Below are 19,491 nucleotides of genomic sequence, written 5' to 3'. Positions count from 1 at the left end.
ACTGTAGAAAAATAGAAAGGGTTCAATAGACTTGTCTTAGTCTCAGTTTTGTTTCCTATGAGCTGTTTGACCTTGGGGAATTTATTTACAGTAAGTTTCTTGAAGCCTCCGTTTTCTCATCCTTATCACAGGGAAAGCTATTTTTACTTTATGGGCTTGTCTGAGTTTTAATAAAATAAAATATAAATCACTTAGCCCAGTGCCCAGCTCTAAGCAAGTAATAGGTATTATTACTATTATTAGTTTATTTTAATCCTGCTATTTGTCTTGCTGGCCAATTAAGTTAAGGATTAGATTTCAGCCAATAGCATAGTTCCTCTCCTGACTTCACAGACCATGTACTTAAAGCTTGCAAGTTCTGGGTGAGTCTAAAAGAAATTATGTTTCTTTTTCATAGGTATTTATGTTTGTGAGTGAACTGTGCATCTGATTCACAGTTCAGACAGACAACATTACCTGATAAGCTCCTGCAAACAGGAGTTTTGCAAAAGCAGAAAGGATGAGTGAATTTCTCTCCTTTGTTACTGTTCAGTGGTTATAGATGGATATGGATGACACATTTTTCCTTGGTAATAACCAGCATCCTGATAGCAGCTCTTATAAAGTACTTTTCACATTATCTGACTCGTATATGCTGACTCTTTAACCCATCCTTCCTTCCTCTTGACCTCCAGGTTTTTTTGTTTCGGTTTTTTTTGTTTTTACTTCGCAAAAGGGGCAGTCAGAAATGTCAACAGAAAAGTCCATACTAAACAGCCTGACGCCAGCAGTGCCTTAAAGGTCAAGCTGAAAGTAATTTCCTCATCATTGTGCTGTGCTCTGATCCAGTCAAAAGAGGCAGCGTGTGTCTAAGCAGGCCAAGGACCCAGTGGCTCCTGGCTTTTAGGTAAACAAAAAATTGCTAGCTCTGATCTCTCTACACCATCCAAGGACACAGTTCACAGCCCCTTTTCCTAGTATTTGTCCAAGGTAGGCGGAGAGGTGGTGGGAAAAAAAATGGAAGGGCATTGGGTCTGAGAGAAACGGTCTAAATCCTTATATGCATGTGAAGATAAACATTGCTTTTTTTCTCACATCTAGAAATTCATTTTCATTGGGTTTTAGAAGGAGTTGTTGCAAAAAACAAATAAACTGCTTAGAATAACATCTGGTAGGCAGTGTTATTATTCATTTTATTTAGAGTTGGTTTAGAACATTAGGACTGGGCCTTATCAAATCCCACTCTTCTTTCCTCACTTTCCCTGGAGGTCGGAATGTTAAGAATCTACATGAAGCTGATTCAGGTCCCCCAGATTTGCACTGATATGGCTGGTAGACTCCTCTCCAATGACCAGGTTTCAAGAAATTTGATTGGGAGTTTCTTACGAAAAGTAGTTGTTATGCTTCCATTTCAAATGGTGGCAGTTGACAGAGTGGGCCAGAAAGAGGAAGGATCTGGACAATATTTACTTTGAGAAAAGTATACGGGATCACTTCTTTACAAACTATGAGCAGGCACTTTGCATATATTATCTGTGTTTGAAACTTGCAGCAAGCCTGTAAGGAAGGTGTTATTATTCATACTTGATAGAAGATTCTATGGTGCATTAAGCGTAATTCTCCAGACCCAGAGAAAGAGTGAATAAGAGTCAGAGGCAGGAGTTAAACCAACCTGCCCCCAAAGGCCAGGGGCCTTTCCCTAGTGCCATTCCTACTACCCTTGCAATGACACTTGTCAAGGGACCTGACTCAGAGACCACATATAATTGTACAGCTATTAAAGGAATACAACAATTAATGAAATCAACCAGCATGGTGTTCACTTGAAAGAACAGTATACGTTACACCCATGACCCTTTGGATATCTAATACACATCTCAAATTTCACAAGTTCCAAAATGAGCCTCTGATCTTCCCAACTGCCCCTTCCCCCACTGCCTTCTCTGTCTCCATTTATGGCAACTCCATCCTTTCTGCAATCAGTTCTTTATCTCATACTTCACATCCAAACCGTCAGCCAATTCTGTAGGCTCTACTGTCAAAACACATCTAGAATCGAACCACCTCTCACCACTTCCACTGCTATCTCAAGGGATCGCATTATCTCTTGCCCCCCAGTGGCTATAATCTAATACATCTCCCTGTATGACCCTTTTCCCTTTCTACAGTCTCTTCTCAGCTCAGCATCAGAGTGATTCATTGTGTGTTTCCATTTCACTGAGAAAATGACCTCCAGGGCCCTAGTGATCTTGGACTTGTTGTCTCTATGGCTTCACCTGGTGCTCTCCCCTTTGTTTACTGTGCTTAAGGCCACTGGTCTCCTCACTATTCTTGAAACACACCAGGCACATTCCTCCCTCAGAGTGCACCTCTCCATGTGCTTACACTCCCATAGCACTTACTATGCAACTGAGGCCATCCAAAGGTTGGACATAGTAACTTACCTAACAATACCACAAGGTAGACACTATTTGCATCATTCCTCTTGAAAGAAGTGTGAGGATTAAGGGACACAGAGAGAGTCTATGCTGTTAATCATTTAGCTTATGCCACCTCTAAAAAGGATGGCTGGTGGTTATACACCACCATTTTACATTCCTGGTATTTCTGAGCTTTTGATCTTTTTCATCTATTGGAAGTTGGATTTGAACATGTATTTAAGATGTGAATTTTCAGGCATTTGCTATGCAATCCAATTACATTTTCCCTCTCTTTTGGTACAGAGCCTTTGTTTAGCCATCATGCTATTTTTATTCTGCACAACAAAGACATCCACTACTTTAACATTTTTTCTGATTGGAAAGGGGACTTTGTAATCCCTTCCTAAGAATAACTGATTCTGGGCCGGGCGCGGTGGCTCACGCCTGTAATCCCAGCACTTTGGGAGGCCAAGACGGGCGGATCACGAGGTCAGGAAATCGAGACCATCCTGGCTAACATGGTGAAACCCCGTCTCTACTAAAAAACACAAAACAACTAGCAGGGCGAGGTGGCGGGCGCCTGTAGTCCCAGCTACTCCGGAGGCTGAGGCAGGAGAATGGCCTAAACCCAGGGGGCGGAGCTTGCAGTGAGCTGAGATCCGGCCACTGCACTCCAGCCCGGGCGACAGAGCAAGACTCCGTCTCAAAAACAAAACAAAAAAAAGAATAACTGATTCTGTTCCTCTCCCTCCCTTTTGTTCACCGACCCTTCATTCATCAATACAGGAATTCATGCATATGGAAGTATAGACGTATAACAACATCTAGAGACCGCTGATTACATTTACATGTTTTATGAACTATACAAGAGACAGAATAAGAGCAGACATCTGCTCTTAGCAATTGGCTTAGAGGAACAGAGCATCCAGTTTTTCTGTGATTGAAAAAGTCCTTGAACCCATGGATAAAGATGCTCATTGCAGAAAGACTTTAAGGATAGAGGGAATGAGAGTAGGAAGGAGAGTGAATTTAGATAGAAGGATCAAAGGAGTGAAAATGTGACAAGAAAGAGGTGATCAGAATCTTAAGAGTGGAGATGAGAACAGAGTGTAAAATTAAGAAAATCTATAAATCTTTAGTATTAGCCATCCAAATTCCAAATACTCATCAACCACAGGTTGTCACCAATTTTTTACCAATCTTTCTTTTCCACCTGTGAGAATGAATGTAATGCCTGTGAAAAAATGTTGGGTCATTTGAAAAAGTATAATATCAATGTTACAGGTTTGTATTCATTTTTTTCTCTTTTATAAGTTTTAACATATTTTAAAAAAATCTTTGTTTCTATAACCACTGGAACTAAAATCAGATGCTAATTAGTAAATATTAGCACATAGTAGTTCCCACTTACTGAGCTGGTCTGTAAGCCAGGCACCCCACTTGGTTAAATCCATTGCCTACTGAATCCTCAAGAAAGCCTTAAGAGGTGTGTCCACTTTATGAAACAGGAAGCACAGGCTCAGAGATGCTGAGTAATTAAGATGTAGTTTCCATGAAGACAATGGTTTTTGTTCTTCTTTTTTGTCTTTTTAAAAATTGCCCTGCCCCTCACACGTAGAACAGTACCCGACACATATTATTTACTCAATAAATGTTTTTTGAATGATACATGACCTTGCTCACACATAAGTAAATACCAAACCAAAATTCACAAATCAGGCTTCTCCAGAGTCTGTGTTCTGTATCATCTGCTGCTCTGCTTCCAGGATATTTAGCTCTTAAATATGGCTCTTTGAGATTCCTGAGGCACACATTTAAATGGGCAGCCCAAAACAGAATGTGTTGTCCATTGTTTCTGTTGTGGGCACACTTTTAAATACAAACTCCTGGGTGTCCTTTATCCCTAAAATGAATATATCTTTATTATTTTTCTCATTGTAAGAGTGACACCAGCTCATTGAGAAATTTGAATGATACTAAAAGTATAGAAATCAGAACAAGGATTAGAGTAAGGCCAGTGAAGCTCCAGCTTCAGGCACAAAATTTAAGGGGAAAGCAAAAGCTCAGTAATCAAAATAAGCAATGTTTTAATTCACTATTTTCAATATGTACATTAATGTAAAAAATTCACGATAAATGAAATAACAGAATTTTAAATAGAGACAAGTTCTGTAGGCCAGGGTTTGGGTGAGTAGAGTGAGGCACTGGCTCTCAGGGTCACACAAGTACAGGGTCAGATACTGTCTGTATATACAATTCTGATATTTTGTTCATTATAGACTTTCCTGCATTTGTTTGGAATTTTATAAAAATATATTGCATTAACAATTTATCATAACTGCAGGGGTTTTTTTGTTTTGCTTTTGTTTGTTTATTGTGGCAATCCTTAAGTTTTGCAGCTAAGGTTGAGTGCCTCAATCACCTAACCATAATCCCACATAATCCCAAACCTAGTAAAAATGAGAGACTGCACCAAATCACATATAATCACGATTCATGTTTGATGAACAGCATTTCAGACACCTCTTAGATTTTTCCATGCATTTTCTAATCCACACTATCCATACTCTTTTGAAATGTTTTGTTTTTCAACCGACACCATGGACAGAGGTAAATAGTGACTACAGCATCATTTTAAGGGGCCAATTGGTAATTCATTTTATAGACGTACTATAGCTATTTGGTCAACTCTGTATTTATGAAATGATACTGAACAAACATTATTGCACATGCATTTTTGGCTGCTTGTCTGATTATTTTCTTGACATAAGATACTAGAATTGAAATTGCTGGGTCAAAGAGTGTGAGTGTGCTCACTGCTTTTAAAAGCTACAAGGACTGTTAAGGAGTCATTGGCAGTTGAATTTAGCCCTTTTATATGATATTCATAGAATTTTTTTTAATGTGTTTTTTTTCTTTCAACAGGGCCAGGCAACAAAATGTCCTCAAATTTATCACCAACACTGAATTCTGGAGGTAAAAAGAGATCAATCAATATATTCTTGTTTGGGCCTAGTAATGTTAGGCTCCATAGCAGATTGTGAGCATAAGAAAAGGAGAATGTTACACAATAAATATAAAATGTAATGAGTTTATAAACTACCTGCAGAGAAGATTCTGTTCTACTTTGTAATTCAAAAAAATCTTCAAATCAGAGGGTGCATTAAATTGTCATATTTAGCTAGATTGCCCCAGTCTCTCATGACATAAAACAATTAACTCAATTATTTGTCTTAGTCCAGGACATACATAACTAAACTTTATGAAAATCTGCCCTCTTCTTTCCTTTACCACCCTTTCTCATCTTACTCTTCTGCCTATTTTTTATTTTTATTTATTTTATTTTATTAATTTTTTTGAGTCGGAGTTTCGCTCTTGTTGTCCAGGCTGGAGTGCATTGGCGTGATCTCAGTTCATCGCAAACTCCGCCTCCTGGGTTCAAGTGATTCTCCTGCCTCAGCCTCCCAAGTAGCTGGGATTATAGGCATGCGCCACCACGCCCAGCTAATTTTGTGTTTTTAGTAGAGACAGGGTTTTACCATGTTGGCTAGGCTGGTCTCAAACTCCTGGCCTCAGGTGTTCCACTCACCTCGGCCTCCCAAAGGCCTGGGATTACAGGCATGAGCCATCGTACCCAGTCTCCTTCTGCTTATTTATAAGCATACAAGGAATAAAGATTTATTAGTATACAAGGAATTACAATTTTCACTTATAAATCTGACAAAGATTTAACATGTGGATAACACTAAGAGTTTGTAATAGGTAACAGGCACTCAGGTACTCTATAGGCATTCTCTTTAAAGGAACATTTGGCACTATTTGTATTTACAATGTAAAAATTTGGCTGCAAGTGACAGAAAATATAAAACAACGGTGGCTTAAACATGATAAACGTTTGTTCTCGCTCAGGTAAAGTCTGGATGCAAGCATTCCATATGGAGGTTCACATCAGGGGCCCAACTCCTTCTGGCTTGTTCCTGGGCTGTGTTCTTGGTCCAAGAGCGCTGCTTCCACACCAGTGATCACATCCATATTCCTGCCAGCCAGGAGAAAAGGGAAAGGCAGGGACATGCCCTGAAGTTGCATTCGCCACTTCCGCTGACATCCCCTTGGCCAAAACATAGCCACGTGGTTATACCTGCCTCCAAGGGAGGCTGAGAAACATAGCCTCTACTCTGAGTGTTCATTTAGGGTTCTATTCCTATAGAAGAAGGAAGAATGGATATTGGGGGTTCACTAGTAGTCTCTGCTCCACTACCATTTTTTAAAAAAAGCATTTAAAAGTAGCCATGTTGGGAATTTATTCTACAGATATGTATGCACAAGTGATTAAAAATTCATGTACAGGAATATTTATCGGAGCATTGTTTACAATAGCAAAAGACTGGAATCAATCATAATATCCATTGGAAAGCGTTGGTTATATAAACTGTAATACATCCAGGGAATGGAATAATGGATACTAGACAGAGAGCTTCTCTGTCACCCAAGCTGGAGTGCAGTGGCACCATCTCGGCTCACTGCAACCTCCGCCTCCTGAGTTCAAGCAATTCTGGTGACTCAGCCTCCCAAGTAGCTGGGATTACAGGTGCTCACCATGCCCGGCTAATTTTTGTATTTTTAGTAGGCATGGGGTTTCCCCATGCTGGCCAGGCTAGTCTCCAACTCCTGACCTCAGGTGATCCGCCCACCTGGGTCTCCCAAATTGCTGGGACTACAGGTGTAAGTCACCACACCCAGCTTAGTAATTTATTTTTTTGATGACATGAATATATATTTGCTGATATAAAAGGATCTCCTAGCTATATTGCTCACTGAAAAAACAAGATGCAGATATTAAAATAGTATGGATTGGATGATGCCTTTTTTAATTAAAGGATTTATATTACTTTGTCAAGAACTGTGACAGGGCTAAGATTTTCCTCTGCTTGCAAATTAGTAAGTTAGCTTGCTACAGTTTCCTGGATGCTGACAACAGATACAAAACCCTTGGGTCAGAGACAAAGGACTTTATTACTCACAACACGACAAGCAGCATGAGTTTTGACATATTTGGTACCAGTACCCTAAGACCCATACCCTTCTTTTAAGATTAATACAATTATGTATTAATAACATAATATGAATCTTTGAACCTGTCAGAACCCACAGACAAGGATCTTCACAAGAAATTACATCCTGATGATAACTACATACCCTATCCCTTGGCTTTCATCTCCTAAGGCAGGCACCATGTTGAAGTCTGTTTAGATTATTTCTTTACTTTTTAATTTGTATGTATAGTTTTATACTGTATATATGTAGTCTTAAAGAGCATAATTTTCATTTTAGTTTTAACTTTTAAAAAAGGATATCTTGTTGACTATCATATTTTAGAACTTTTCAGTTAACATTATATATATACATACATATTTATTTCAATTTTTTAAAAACAATTGTTTTTATAGACAAGGTCTTGCCATGTTGCCTGTTGCCCAGGCTGGTCTTGAATTCCTGGGCTCAAGCGATCCACTTTGGCGTCCCAAACTACTGGGATTACAGGAGTGAGCCACCATGCCCAGCCAGCGTTATATTTTAAGATTCATTCATACTGTTGTATGTTTTAGATCATTCATTTTCATTGCTGTACAATACAACAAAATGCAAATGTACTATAGTTTACAGTTGATGCTTCTTTGGGTATTTGGGTTGTTTACAGCTTATTGCTATTAAATGGTGCTGCTAATAAACATTCTTGTTCACATCTCCTGGTATACAAGAAAGTTTCTCTTGCATGTATACCTAGGAATATAGTTGCTGAATCTGACGTTAGCTGGATATCCGATTTCAGAAAATAATGTCAAAGTGTTTTCCAAAGTAGTTGTGCCGATCACATCTCTACAAGAAATGTATTAGAGATCCTGTGGAATTATATCCTCCCCAAACACTTGGTATTGACAAATTTTTTAATGCTTTGTCAATCAAATGGGTGAAATTTGGATCTCATTATGGTCTTTATTTGCATTTCTGATAACTAATGAAGTTGAACAACTCTTCATATGTTTATTGACAGTAAGTGTTTCTTCTTCTGTTAAATGCCTATTTAATACAGTCTTTTTTCTATTTGTCTTTAGGTTGTTAGTGCTCTTTATATTGATTTGTAGTTTTGTAGATATGGCATATCCCAATTATGTCGTCTGTATGGAGTACAAATATTTTCCCCCAGTTTTAACTTATCTTTCACTTTGTTTATGGTGTCATTTGATGAACAAAGTCTTTAATCTTAATATAGCCGAATTTATCAATATTTTCTTGTATAGTTACTACTTTGTATGTTTTTAAGAAATCCTTCCCTTGCAAAGGCCTAAATGATATAACCTGTAGGTTCTACTATTTGTTTTAAAGGTTTCTGGGGAACAATTTTATGCTTATTTCATCTGTAGTTAATTTTTGTATGGAGGTGGGGTAAAGATCCAATTTCCTCTTTTATTCCATGAGAATAACCATCTTCCCCAACTCGTTTTTTGAACAGTCTCTCCTTTCTCCATATGTGGATATGTTTCTGAGATTTCCATTCTAGTCCATCAGTGAATTTGCCTTTCCCTTTGCTATAGCTCCGTAGTGATACACAGCAGAGCAATCTCCCCCTCCTGTTCCTCTTGGGAAGAGTTCTCACTATTCTTGTCTCTTGATATTCCTTACTAGTTTTAGAATTTACTTATCAAGTTTAGACAAACTCCTGTGGGACTATGTACTTATATTACTGGGAATCCATTGATCATTTGTGGAGAATTGGCATTTTTATGAAATCATGTCTTTCTATCTACAAACATGACTCATCTCTCTATTAATTTAGATCTACTTTAATGTATTTTAAGATTATGTTATGCAGTTAAATCAATTTTGCAGTTTTTCAGTGCCTTTTATATACTAACCTAGCTGCTCGGGCTTCAAATATGAATACATCAGTATGATTGGAGACAGTGAAAGCCATGATTTCTAAAAAGATATTTAATATTGGTAGGTACTGCAAATATGATTTAAAAAAAATAAAATCAAGTCCTGAAACAATACAAAAAAATGAAGAAACAAATGGAAGGAAGAAAGGAGGGAAAGAAGGAAGGAAAAATAGGTGCTTGAGGGAAAACACCCCATATGCAATCCATTAGGGAATTCTGTTTGCTCTCCCTTCAGAATGTTCTCAGAACCCAACCACTTTTCACCATTTAACTCCTGCCATGCTGGTCTCAGCCCATTACCTCTTACCTGAATTAGTCTGATCTCAACCCTTGACTCCCCTACTCCAAGTCTCTTCTTATCCAACTACAAAGTATTAAGTAAGTCAGACCACATTCCTTCTCTGTTCAAAGCCCTCCAATGCTTCTCTGGTTTACTGAGGGTCATTGCCAAAGTCTACAAGACTGCCTACAGGATACTAAGTAATTATCCTTGCTACTACAGTCCCCCTGACCCCATTTATTTCACTCCAGCTACACTAGCCTTTCTTGAACACACATAAGAGATGATCCTGCCTCAGGACCTTTGCATTGGCCGTTGTCATAGCCAGTCCCTCTCTTCCTCAAATATCCACTTGACTGATTCTCTCAACTCCTTTAAATACCGCTTGATCAGTGAGACCCATTCTGACCACTCTACTTAAAGTTGCTCAGCCCAGCCCTCCTATATTCTGCTCTATTTTTCCCACAGAACTTTATTACTTTAAAACATATTATAAAAGTTACTTTATTATATTAATGCTTATATTTTCTATTTCCAAACCCCCCACTTCACCTCAGTATAAGATCCTCAAGAGCAACCATCCTTGTTTTGTTTGCCAGTGCAACATCAGTGCCTAAAACAGTACCTGGCACATAGTTGAGGCTTCATAGGCATTTGTTGAATGAATGAATGAGTGGATGAATGAATTAATGAATAAATAGAAGAATTAGGACAAGACAAATACAGTGTCAGTAAGGAGCAAGGCTAAGAAAGGAGTGAGACTATGTGAGTGTGGTAGACAGAATAATGGCCCCCCAAATGTTTCCACATTCTAATCCCTGGACCCTGTGAATACATTATGTTACAGGGCAAAAGGGACTTTGCAAATGTGTTTAAGTTAATTACCTTGATATGGCAAGGTTATCCTGGATTAGCCAATGGGCCTAATATAATCCAAGAGTCCTTATAAAAGGAGTATCAAAGACAGAGAAGGTGATGTGACAATGGAAGTAGAGACTAAAGTGATGCACTTTGAAGATGGAGGAAGAGACCACAAATGAAGGAACGCAGGCAGCCACTAACAGCTGGAAAAAGAAAGGAAATTGATTCTCACCTGGAACCAACAGAAGTAACACAGCCCTATCAACATCCTGATGTTATGCTCAAAGGACTCATTTCAGACCTCTGGCCTCCAGAAGTATAAGAAAATAAATTTGCATTGTTTTAAACCATTAGGTTTGTGGTTATTTGTTACAGCTGCAATAGGAAACTAATACAATGAGGCAGAGAACAGAAAGGCTTCTCCCAAGGTTGTTAATTAGTAATGGCAGGGATTTGCAAGGCAACTTAGAGAAGAATATAATAGTAACAAAAGGGAGAGGATTAGAGTTTAGAGTTTAGAGTAGCCAGGATTCAGCTACTAGAATTTGATTTGTAGAACTAAGCAGACCTCTTATTGCTAAAATGGAGTATTGGAGAGAGGTTGAGCCTAGTGCCCAGTTTGCTCAAGAGCTGGTAGAATGAGACTCTTTGTTGAGGCAGAAGACTATGATTAATGGTAGAATTTGATGTACATTGCAGGTATGGGGTGCTGTAAGGGATTGAATGCAGACCCCAAAAGATATTTCCACCAAGAGCCTAAAAATGTGACATTGTTTGGAAAGGTGGATCTCTGCAAAAGTAATTAAAGTAAGGATCTCAAGATGAGACCTTCTTGGATTTAGGACAAGTGCTAAATCCAATTACTAGTGTCCTTATAAGAGAACAGAAAGGAAGATTTGAGATACAGACACTCAGAGGGGAAGGTCATGTGAAGAATGGAGGAAGAGATTGGAGTGATGGATCTACAATCCAAGCAATCCCAGGAATTTCACTACCAGAAGTTAGGTGAAAGTCTTGGAACAGATTCCCCCTCAAAGCCTCCTGAAGGAACCAATGCTGCTAACACCTTGATTTTGAACGTGTGGCCTCCAGAACTGTGAGAGACTACATTTCTATTGTTTTAAGCCACCCTGTTTGTGGTAATCTGCTACAGCAGCCCTAGTCTTATGTAAGTAGGAAAGAAATACAGGGAGAAGGGTTACCTAGGGGCTAGTTCATGTGGCGAGTTTATAATATAGGAAATTTGGTATAGCGGGTTGAATGGCAGCCCTCCACAAATGGTTGGCCTTCCTATTCTAACCTCTGGAACCTGAGAATGTGGCCTTATTTGGGAAAAGGATCTTTGCAAATGTAATTAAGATAAGAATCTCAAGATGAGATCCTCCTGAATTTAGGGTGGGCCCTAAATTCAATGATAAGTGTCCTTAGAAAAGAAAAGGAGAAGACCATGTGAAGTTGGAGGCAGAGGTTGGAGTTATCCAGCCTGTGAATGTCTAGAGCCATCAGAAGCTAGAAGTGTGGAAGGATCCTCCCCTAGAGGCTTCACTGAGAGAACATGGCTCTGCCAACATCTTGATTTCATATATCTGACCTCCAGAATGGAGAGAACACATTTCTGTCGTTCTAAACTACTAATTTTGTGATATCTTATTATGGAAACAAGAGGAAACTAATACACTTGGTGTTCAGAAATTTAATTTTCTTCTATTTCTCTGTAACTGAAATAAACTCAGCTTTGAACTTGGAGGGACAAAAATATCATCTTGTCAATTCCAAGACACTTAAACTTGGTCAGTAGAGATTTTAACTCAGGCTTTAAAGATTTTAAGACACTTGGGATAGGGCAGAATCTAAGTTTGTAGAGTTTCTCTTGGAAGAAGAGAAGGCTGATTGGGGAAGAGGTGTCCAGCCCACCAATAACTCATCCCCTGGAGGACAATGGTGGCTCCATATTGGGATGTCTGGGGCCCAGCATTGGCCTGGGAGTGATGGTATACAAGGCATAGGTTCACAGACTCGGGAAACACCACTGTATTAGCCAGAGCTCTCCAGAAAAACAGAACCAATAGGAAGGAGATTTGCTATGAGTAATTGGTTCATATAATTATGGAGGCTGAGAAGTCCCATGATTTGCCATCTATAAGCTGCAGACCCATGAGAGCTGGTGACTTAATTCCGTCAGACTCAGAAAGCCTGAGAAGCAGGGGAACTGATGGTGTGAGTTCCAGTCTTAGCATAGCAGAACATGAGATGAGATGTCCCAGTTCAAGCAGTGAGGCAGAAAAGAAGAGGTGACTTCCTAATTCCTCAGGCTTTTCTACTCAGACCCTCAAGAGATTGCATGAGACCCACCCACATGGATGAGGGCAGTCTACTTAACTGAGCCCACCAGTTCAAATGCTAATCTCACCTGGAAATACCCTCACAGACACACCCAGAAATAAGGTTTAATCTGGGCACCCATGGCCCAGTCAAGTTGACACACATGATTAACCATTACAGGCACCAAGCCCCACGTCCTTTTGGGTCCTCAATCTCTGTTGCTCCCTCCTGGTCTCCAGCCTGCTGGCTTTGAGCATCCACACTTCTGCTATCCCAGAGTCCAGCTTCCTGGACCCACCTTCAGCTGTTTCTACTTCATGTTTTTAAGGCCTAAAATTTTATGTGCTGCCTTGACATATTTCAGCCTCACAGGGCCCCAAAAGCCTAACCATAAATCCTCCTACTGTTGCCAAATATGACCTCCACCTACCAGGAAAGTCTCCCTGCCTGGCTAGTTCCTCTATCAACTGGACCAGCTGCATTCCACCTGGTCTCCAACCTAATGGGTTTCACTGCACTGTCAGCCGTGAAATTATTCAAACAAGTCAATCACATCCTCCTGTGGGGACCAGGGGACACCTCAGCCTTTTGTTACTACAAAGTTGCCTCCCACCACTGGTGATTCACTGTGCTCTTGAGTGCAATTCCCATGTGGCCCTGCATTGCAGGCAGCATTCTCCTCCCCCAGACTATGAGTATATATGACTTATAAATTGCACTCAGTCTCATCTGTCCAGTGTTGGGTATCATGTGTTCAGCCATCTCATAGTATTTAGGATGGGGATCCCTCCATCACCATCAGGGTGAATAGGAGATGATCAGAGTACTCTATATTGAATCCAAGACTTCCACTCTGCAATTTTCTTTCCCTCTAACCCATGACTTACAGAAAAATGTGTCTGGAGTTTCTATAATCCCGGCCACTCCCACTTTCTATGCTAAATCCTTGAGCAAATGGCTGCTTCTCAGGTAGACTTTAAGCTCCAGTCCATTAATTCCTTAAACTTTGGTCCACTAGCTCTTAGCCCTGGATATACATTACAGCCACCTGGGGGACTCTCAAAATATTCTAGTGCTGATGTTTCCTTGACCAATTAAGTCAGAATCTCTGGAGTTGTGTGGAGCCAAAGTGATTCTAGTGATTTGGGGCGAGAATCATTGAGTTTCTTCACAGGCCCTTTGCTTGCTGGTAGGATGTGGAGTCTTTTTGTGAGGTTGAGGTGGACAAGGGATGTGGGGTATGGGTTGGGGAATGTGTCCTCAGGAATCCTCTTGCTATCTCTGATTTAAGGTGTCAACTCCAGGCTCCCAGTATTCTTGGTCATATGGTTTGGCTCTATGTCCCTACCCAAATCTCATCTCAAATTATAATCCCCACATGTCAAAGGAGGGAACTGTAATCTCCATGTGTTGAGGGAGGGAGGTGATTGAATCGTGAGTGTGTTTTGCCCCATGCTCTTGTGATAGTGAGTGAGTTCTCACAAGATCTGATGGTTTTATACATGTTTGGAAGTTCCTCCTTCACGCTTCTCTTTCCTGCCACCTTGTGAAGAAGGTGCTTGCTTGCCCTTAGCCTTCTACCAGGAGTGTAAGTTTCCTGAGGGCTTCCCAGCTATGCAGACTGTGAATCAGTTAAACCTCTTTCCTTTGTAAACTACGCAGTCTCAGGGAAGTTCTTTATAGCATTGTGAAAATAGACAAATACACTTGACCTTCATTATTGATTTTGAATGCCAAGATTTCCATCCTGCCACATCCCAAGAATTAGAAAGTAAGAAATAAAGAAATAAAGAGAGAGAAAGATTTGTTTTGTCATATCAAATGTTATAAATAAAAACAGGAAGTCCATGCAGAAATTCAGCTGACTTTTCTTTTACTTTTTTCAAGGCCAGCCTTCATTTTTTATTAAGTGTACGAGTCCATGGTTTTTAGTGTATGCACACATATGTGCAACCATCACTACAGCCAATTTTAGAATATTTTCACTAATTCAAAAGAAACTTGCATCCCTCAGCCATCAATCCCTAGGCCCCATCCACCCTCCAGCCCCAAGCAACCACTCATCTCCTTTCTATCTCCATGAATATGCCTATTCTGGATATTTTATATAAATGGAATCATATAATGTGTGGTCCTTTGTTACTGGCTTCTTTTACTCAACATGTTTCCAAGGTTCATCCATGTTGTAGCATATATTGTATTTCATTCCTTTCTCTGGGCAAATAAGAGTTCCTTGTATGGAAATATTGCATTTTGTTTATCATTCATCAGTTGATGGATATTGTATTAATCTGTTTTCATGCTGCTAATAAAGACATACCCAGGCTGGCTAATTTACAAATGAAATAGATTTAATGAATTCACAGTTCCACATGGCTGGGAAGGCCTCACAATTGTGGTGGAAAGTGAAAGAGGAGGAAAGTCACATCTTACACATTGGCAGGCAAGAGAATGTGTGCAGGAGAACTCCCCTTTATAAAACCATCAGATTTCATGAGACTTATTCACTATCATGACAGCAGCACAAGAAAGAACTCCTCACCATGATTCAATTACTTCCCACTGGGTCCCTCCCACGACACTTGGGAATTATAAGAGCTACAATTCAAGATGAGATTTGGGTGGGGACACAGCCAAACCGTAGCAGATGTCGAGGTTGTCTCTATTTTTTGACTATTATAAATAATACTGCTCTAAATATTCATGTACAAGTTTTTCTGAGCACCTATGCTTTCATTTCTCTTTGGCATATCCTAGCAGTAGAATTTCTAGGTCATGTGGCAATTCTATGTTCAACTCTTTAAGGAACTGCCAGATTGTTTTCCAAAGTGACTGCCCCACTTAAACATTCCTTCTAGGAGTGCATTTGGGTCCAATTTCTCCACATGCTCTCCAGCACTTTTTATTATCTTTGACTTCCTTTTTTAAGACTCTCTAACCTGGGCAGAGGCTCTCCTTAAGGGTAGTGGCTTTATCTGTTGCTGTTGAAATGGTGATGTAAGGGTAATGGTGGTATATGTATAGTGGTGAGAAGAAACTTATTAATATCTCAAAATTTTATCCTATTATTTTGGTAAAGACCTCCTTATTTTATCAACTCATTCCTCATGAAGCAGTGAGAGATATGTCAGCGCTGTGGGAAACAGACAGAGACGCTGTGGCTCCTACCCAGGAGATGTGGAGGCAAGGCTGTCTGCATTCTACTGTTAAAGCAAACTAAATATGGCCTAAGAAAGACTCCATACTTCTATATTTGAGTCCTTGTGAACGAACTGCTACCTAACTAATAGGTAGACAAAATTGAAACCCTAACTTAAAAGTATGCCCTGTAACAATAGCTGAGTCTTGGCCTAATCCTAGCAGCCGTACTTCAACCACGGATACACTACTGAGTGTTCAAACTGTGTTCAAATAAGGCAGATGCTGAGCTGTAACCAATCCAGCTGTTTCTGTACCTCACCTGAGATTTCTGTACCTCACTTCCCTTTCTTTATCTATAAATTTGTTCTAACCATGAGGCATCCCTGGAGTCTCTGACTCTGCTGTGATTCTGGGGGCTGCCCGATTCACAAATCGTTCATTACTCAATTAAACTCCTTCAAATTTAATTTGGCCAAAGTTTTTCTTTTAACATTACTTTCTCAGAGACACCTGCATCCCATTCATTGTACACTGGCTGGTGGGAGACTTACTATTCTGGTCAGTAGAGGAAGGATGACAGAATTACTTCATTCATTCTTTCTTTTTAACAGATAATGTAAAGGATGGTTCAATCAAAGAGGACAGACCTTATAAGATCTTTTTCAGAGATCTCTTTCTTTTCAAAGAAAATGAAATGGCAGCAAAGAAAAGGGTAAGGTTTAATTAAAATCACAACCCCAATTAATGTTAGAATCATATCCACTTATATATTGCTCTTATGAACTTTGCTGGGCTAAGACATGGAGTCAACTAGACACAGATGGTGTGTGCCCCGCACCATGATGGGGAGACAGTGCGAACACAAACGACAGAAAAACATCCAGCTGACAGTAGGCACCGCGAAGATCGCCACCTAACGGAGGAAGAGAGATACACCACAGCAGTTCAGTAGGACAAGTATGGCACACTGTCTTTCATTGATTCCAACACCCACATTTCCACATTTTTTAGATTTCTGAAATTGGTATCTAGCTTACATAGATGGGATGTCATACATCACTGGCCGTGAGTAAAATAATAGCACCTCTTACAATAAGTGGCATCTCAGAGTGGAGGAAATACAGTAACAGAGGCATGTCAAGGAAATAGAGAGAAAGGGGTGTTCATCTTTGTTGATGAGAAGATGGAAAAAAGGGTGTTAGTGGTGAGGAGATAAAAGGAGGTGGGTCTTCAAGAATCAGATGTGGATAAGACAATGTATATGTGTGTGCTGGGGAAGGAAGAAGGGATGAAAGTGGAGGAGGGGGTGTTGTTTTCAAATTATGTGGTATGAAGCTAGATCAATGATAAGGCTAACTTTCCCACTGTGCCTTGCAGAGTTAATCTCACCACTGGTATGGTCATCACACCTACATCGCCTGGTTCACATTTCAGTAGATTTACTTTCTTTTTTCCCAGAAGTAAAAGTTGATTACAGGACTCTGTCTACCCTCTAATTAAGATAAGGAAATTATCTACAAATGCTCAACAACAGACTCATCTGTATGTGATGGTTCCTCAGTATGTGTTGTATGGTTTTGTGGAATATACTTAAAATTAAATTAAGAGAAGATGAATGAAATCACAAGCCTAATTTTTAAATATCTACTGGGAAGATCCCTTTCCTCTCAAGTTTTTAATTCCACAGAACCAACCCTTAGAATTTCCTTTTTTTTTTTTTTGACAGTCTTGCTCTGTCACCCAGGCTGGAGTGCAGTGGTGTGGGCTCGGCTCACTGCCACCTCCACCCCCGGGTTAAGCTGTCTTCCTGCAGCCTCCTGAGAGCTGGGACTACGGCACCGCACACCATGACCACCAGCAATTTTTGGTATTTTTTAGTAGACCGGGTTTCTCCATCTTGTCCAGGGCTGCTCTTGACTCCTGACTTCAGTGATCTGCCCACGCTTGAACTCCCAAAGCACTAGGATTACAGACATGAGCCACTGCACCCAGCCCGGAAATTCCAAATTTTAACTGCATTTTGAGCAAGACTAATTGTGAAAATGAAGCTGAGAGGACATTTTCCAGTCTTGTATTTGTGATGTACATATTTAATGAAAGCTAAATGGTCTCAGCTTCATATGAGAAGGAAATTAAAACAACATACATTCCTTCAAGGAGAAGAACCTGGGGTTGTTGTTTTAAAGTTAAGATTTTTGTTGCAAATGTTATTTTCATATATTATCACTAATTTTAAGATAACATACTTTGGTATATTAAAAATTCTTTCCAACTTTTCCACTTGGGCAGGAAAAACTTATGAACCGTAACATGAAAGTCTACCAGAAAACTACTTTTTCATCCAGAGTGAAGAGTCGTTCATACCTGAGCCAACTAGCTTTCTACCCTAAAAGAGGTGGTAGGTCATTTGAAAAGTTTGGGCCAGGTCCTGCTCCGATTTCTAGATTAATAGAAGGTGAGTCGAAATTACTCTTTAAGAACATCATTTTGAATATTTACTATTAATGTCAGGTTTGGGAGCTTTGTTGGAGGGTGATTAAAACAGACAGTATGCTCTTTTATGTAAGGGAGTCTTAGTAAATGGGGATTGAGAGTTAGGAGAAACTCAAAGTTAAATAAGAAAACATACTTTTCCAAGATGACTGTTACTCATTTTCATAACCGTCCTTCCAGGAAGACAGTTACTGCCAAAAGAATATAGTATTAAAGTTTGCAAAAGTGGAAAAAACATAAAGGTAATAAATCTGGCCATTCACACTCAGTTCTAGATGTCAAACTTAGAAAGTTTCTAAAGATAAAAAAACCTTGATATCCAAGCCATAGAACTCATGCATCCAGAATGAGGATGCTAATAAAATTAAATGAGCGTACCTGATGTTGCAAATACTATCTGTTGAGCGACCGTTGGGCACATGGTTAAAATACTGTAAGATGATAATTACTACTCAACAAAAGAAGGCAATCTGATTATCAAAGGTCATGGGGGTATCCTACTTGCCAAACCAATTAGTATCTATAAATGAGGTAAAGTAATTTGAAGTTAATGAAAATAAAGCGATTAATGCTAGGATGATGGAGTAATAAAATCTTCCCCCAAAATGAATGATTTCCAAATTTTTAAAATAAAAAGTTTAAAATAGGAAAGGAAGAAAGGAAGGAAGGAAAGGAGGGAGGGAGGGTGGGAGGTAGGATGGCGAAGGAAAGAAGAGGAGAGTAAAGCACAGAACAGAAGAGGAAGAGAGGGATGGAGGAAGGCAGGAAGGAAGGGAGAGAAGGACATACATCATGCTGTGATAACTTAAAAAAAAAATTTCTCTGGATCCCAAAGCCCATGCACTTTCTCAAACTGTAAAAAAAATTTTCAGAGAACAAGCAAACCACTTAGGGAAGGGCTTTAGATTCAGTAATTAATGTAGGAAAAGGAAGCCATGTTAACTTATTCAGAAGAGCTTCCAGGTGCATATATAATTGTATGTCAAAGCAGCAAATGATAGGCAGCAAGGTGATGCCAGGGCCTGTACCACAAGTTCTAGGGCATATCAATTCATCC

The 19,491-nt window shown here is 39.6% G+C and overlaps 1 protein-coding gene across 1 annotated transcript in view; it reads left to right on the top strand.

Moving 5' to 3' along the window:
* The first annotated feature begins 4,999 nt into the window (after positions 1-4,999).
* The window catches only part of CCDC38 (coiled-coil domain containing 38), a 45,839-nt gene continuing 31,347 nt past the window's right edge, over positions 5,000-19,491 (top strand). The window contains exons 1-3 of the mRNA XM_030939710.1: positions 5,000-5,009; positions 16,553-16,653; positions 18,231-18,396. Coding sequence (XP_030795570.1) covers positions 5,000-5,009; positions 16,553-16,653; positions 18,231-18,396 — 277 coding nt within the window. The remainder of the gene's footprint in view (positions 5,010-16,552; positions 16,654-18,230; positions 18,397-19,491) is intronic.

This window comes from Rhinopithecus roxellana, chromosome 10 (genome assembly GCF_007565055.1).
Source record: "Rhinopithecus roxellana isolate Shanxi Qingling chromosome 10, ASM756505v1, whole genome shotgun sequence".
Taxonomy (NCBI): Eukaryota; Metazoa; Chordata; class Mammalia; order Primates; family Cercopithecidae; genus Rhinopithecus; species Rhinopithecus roxellana.
The sequence above is the reverse complement of the archived record's forward strand: the minus strand, read 5'-3'. Positions and strand labels throughout refer to the sequence as shown.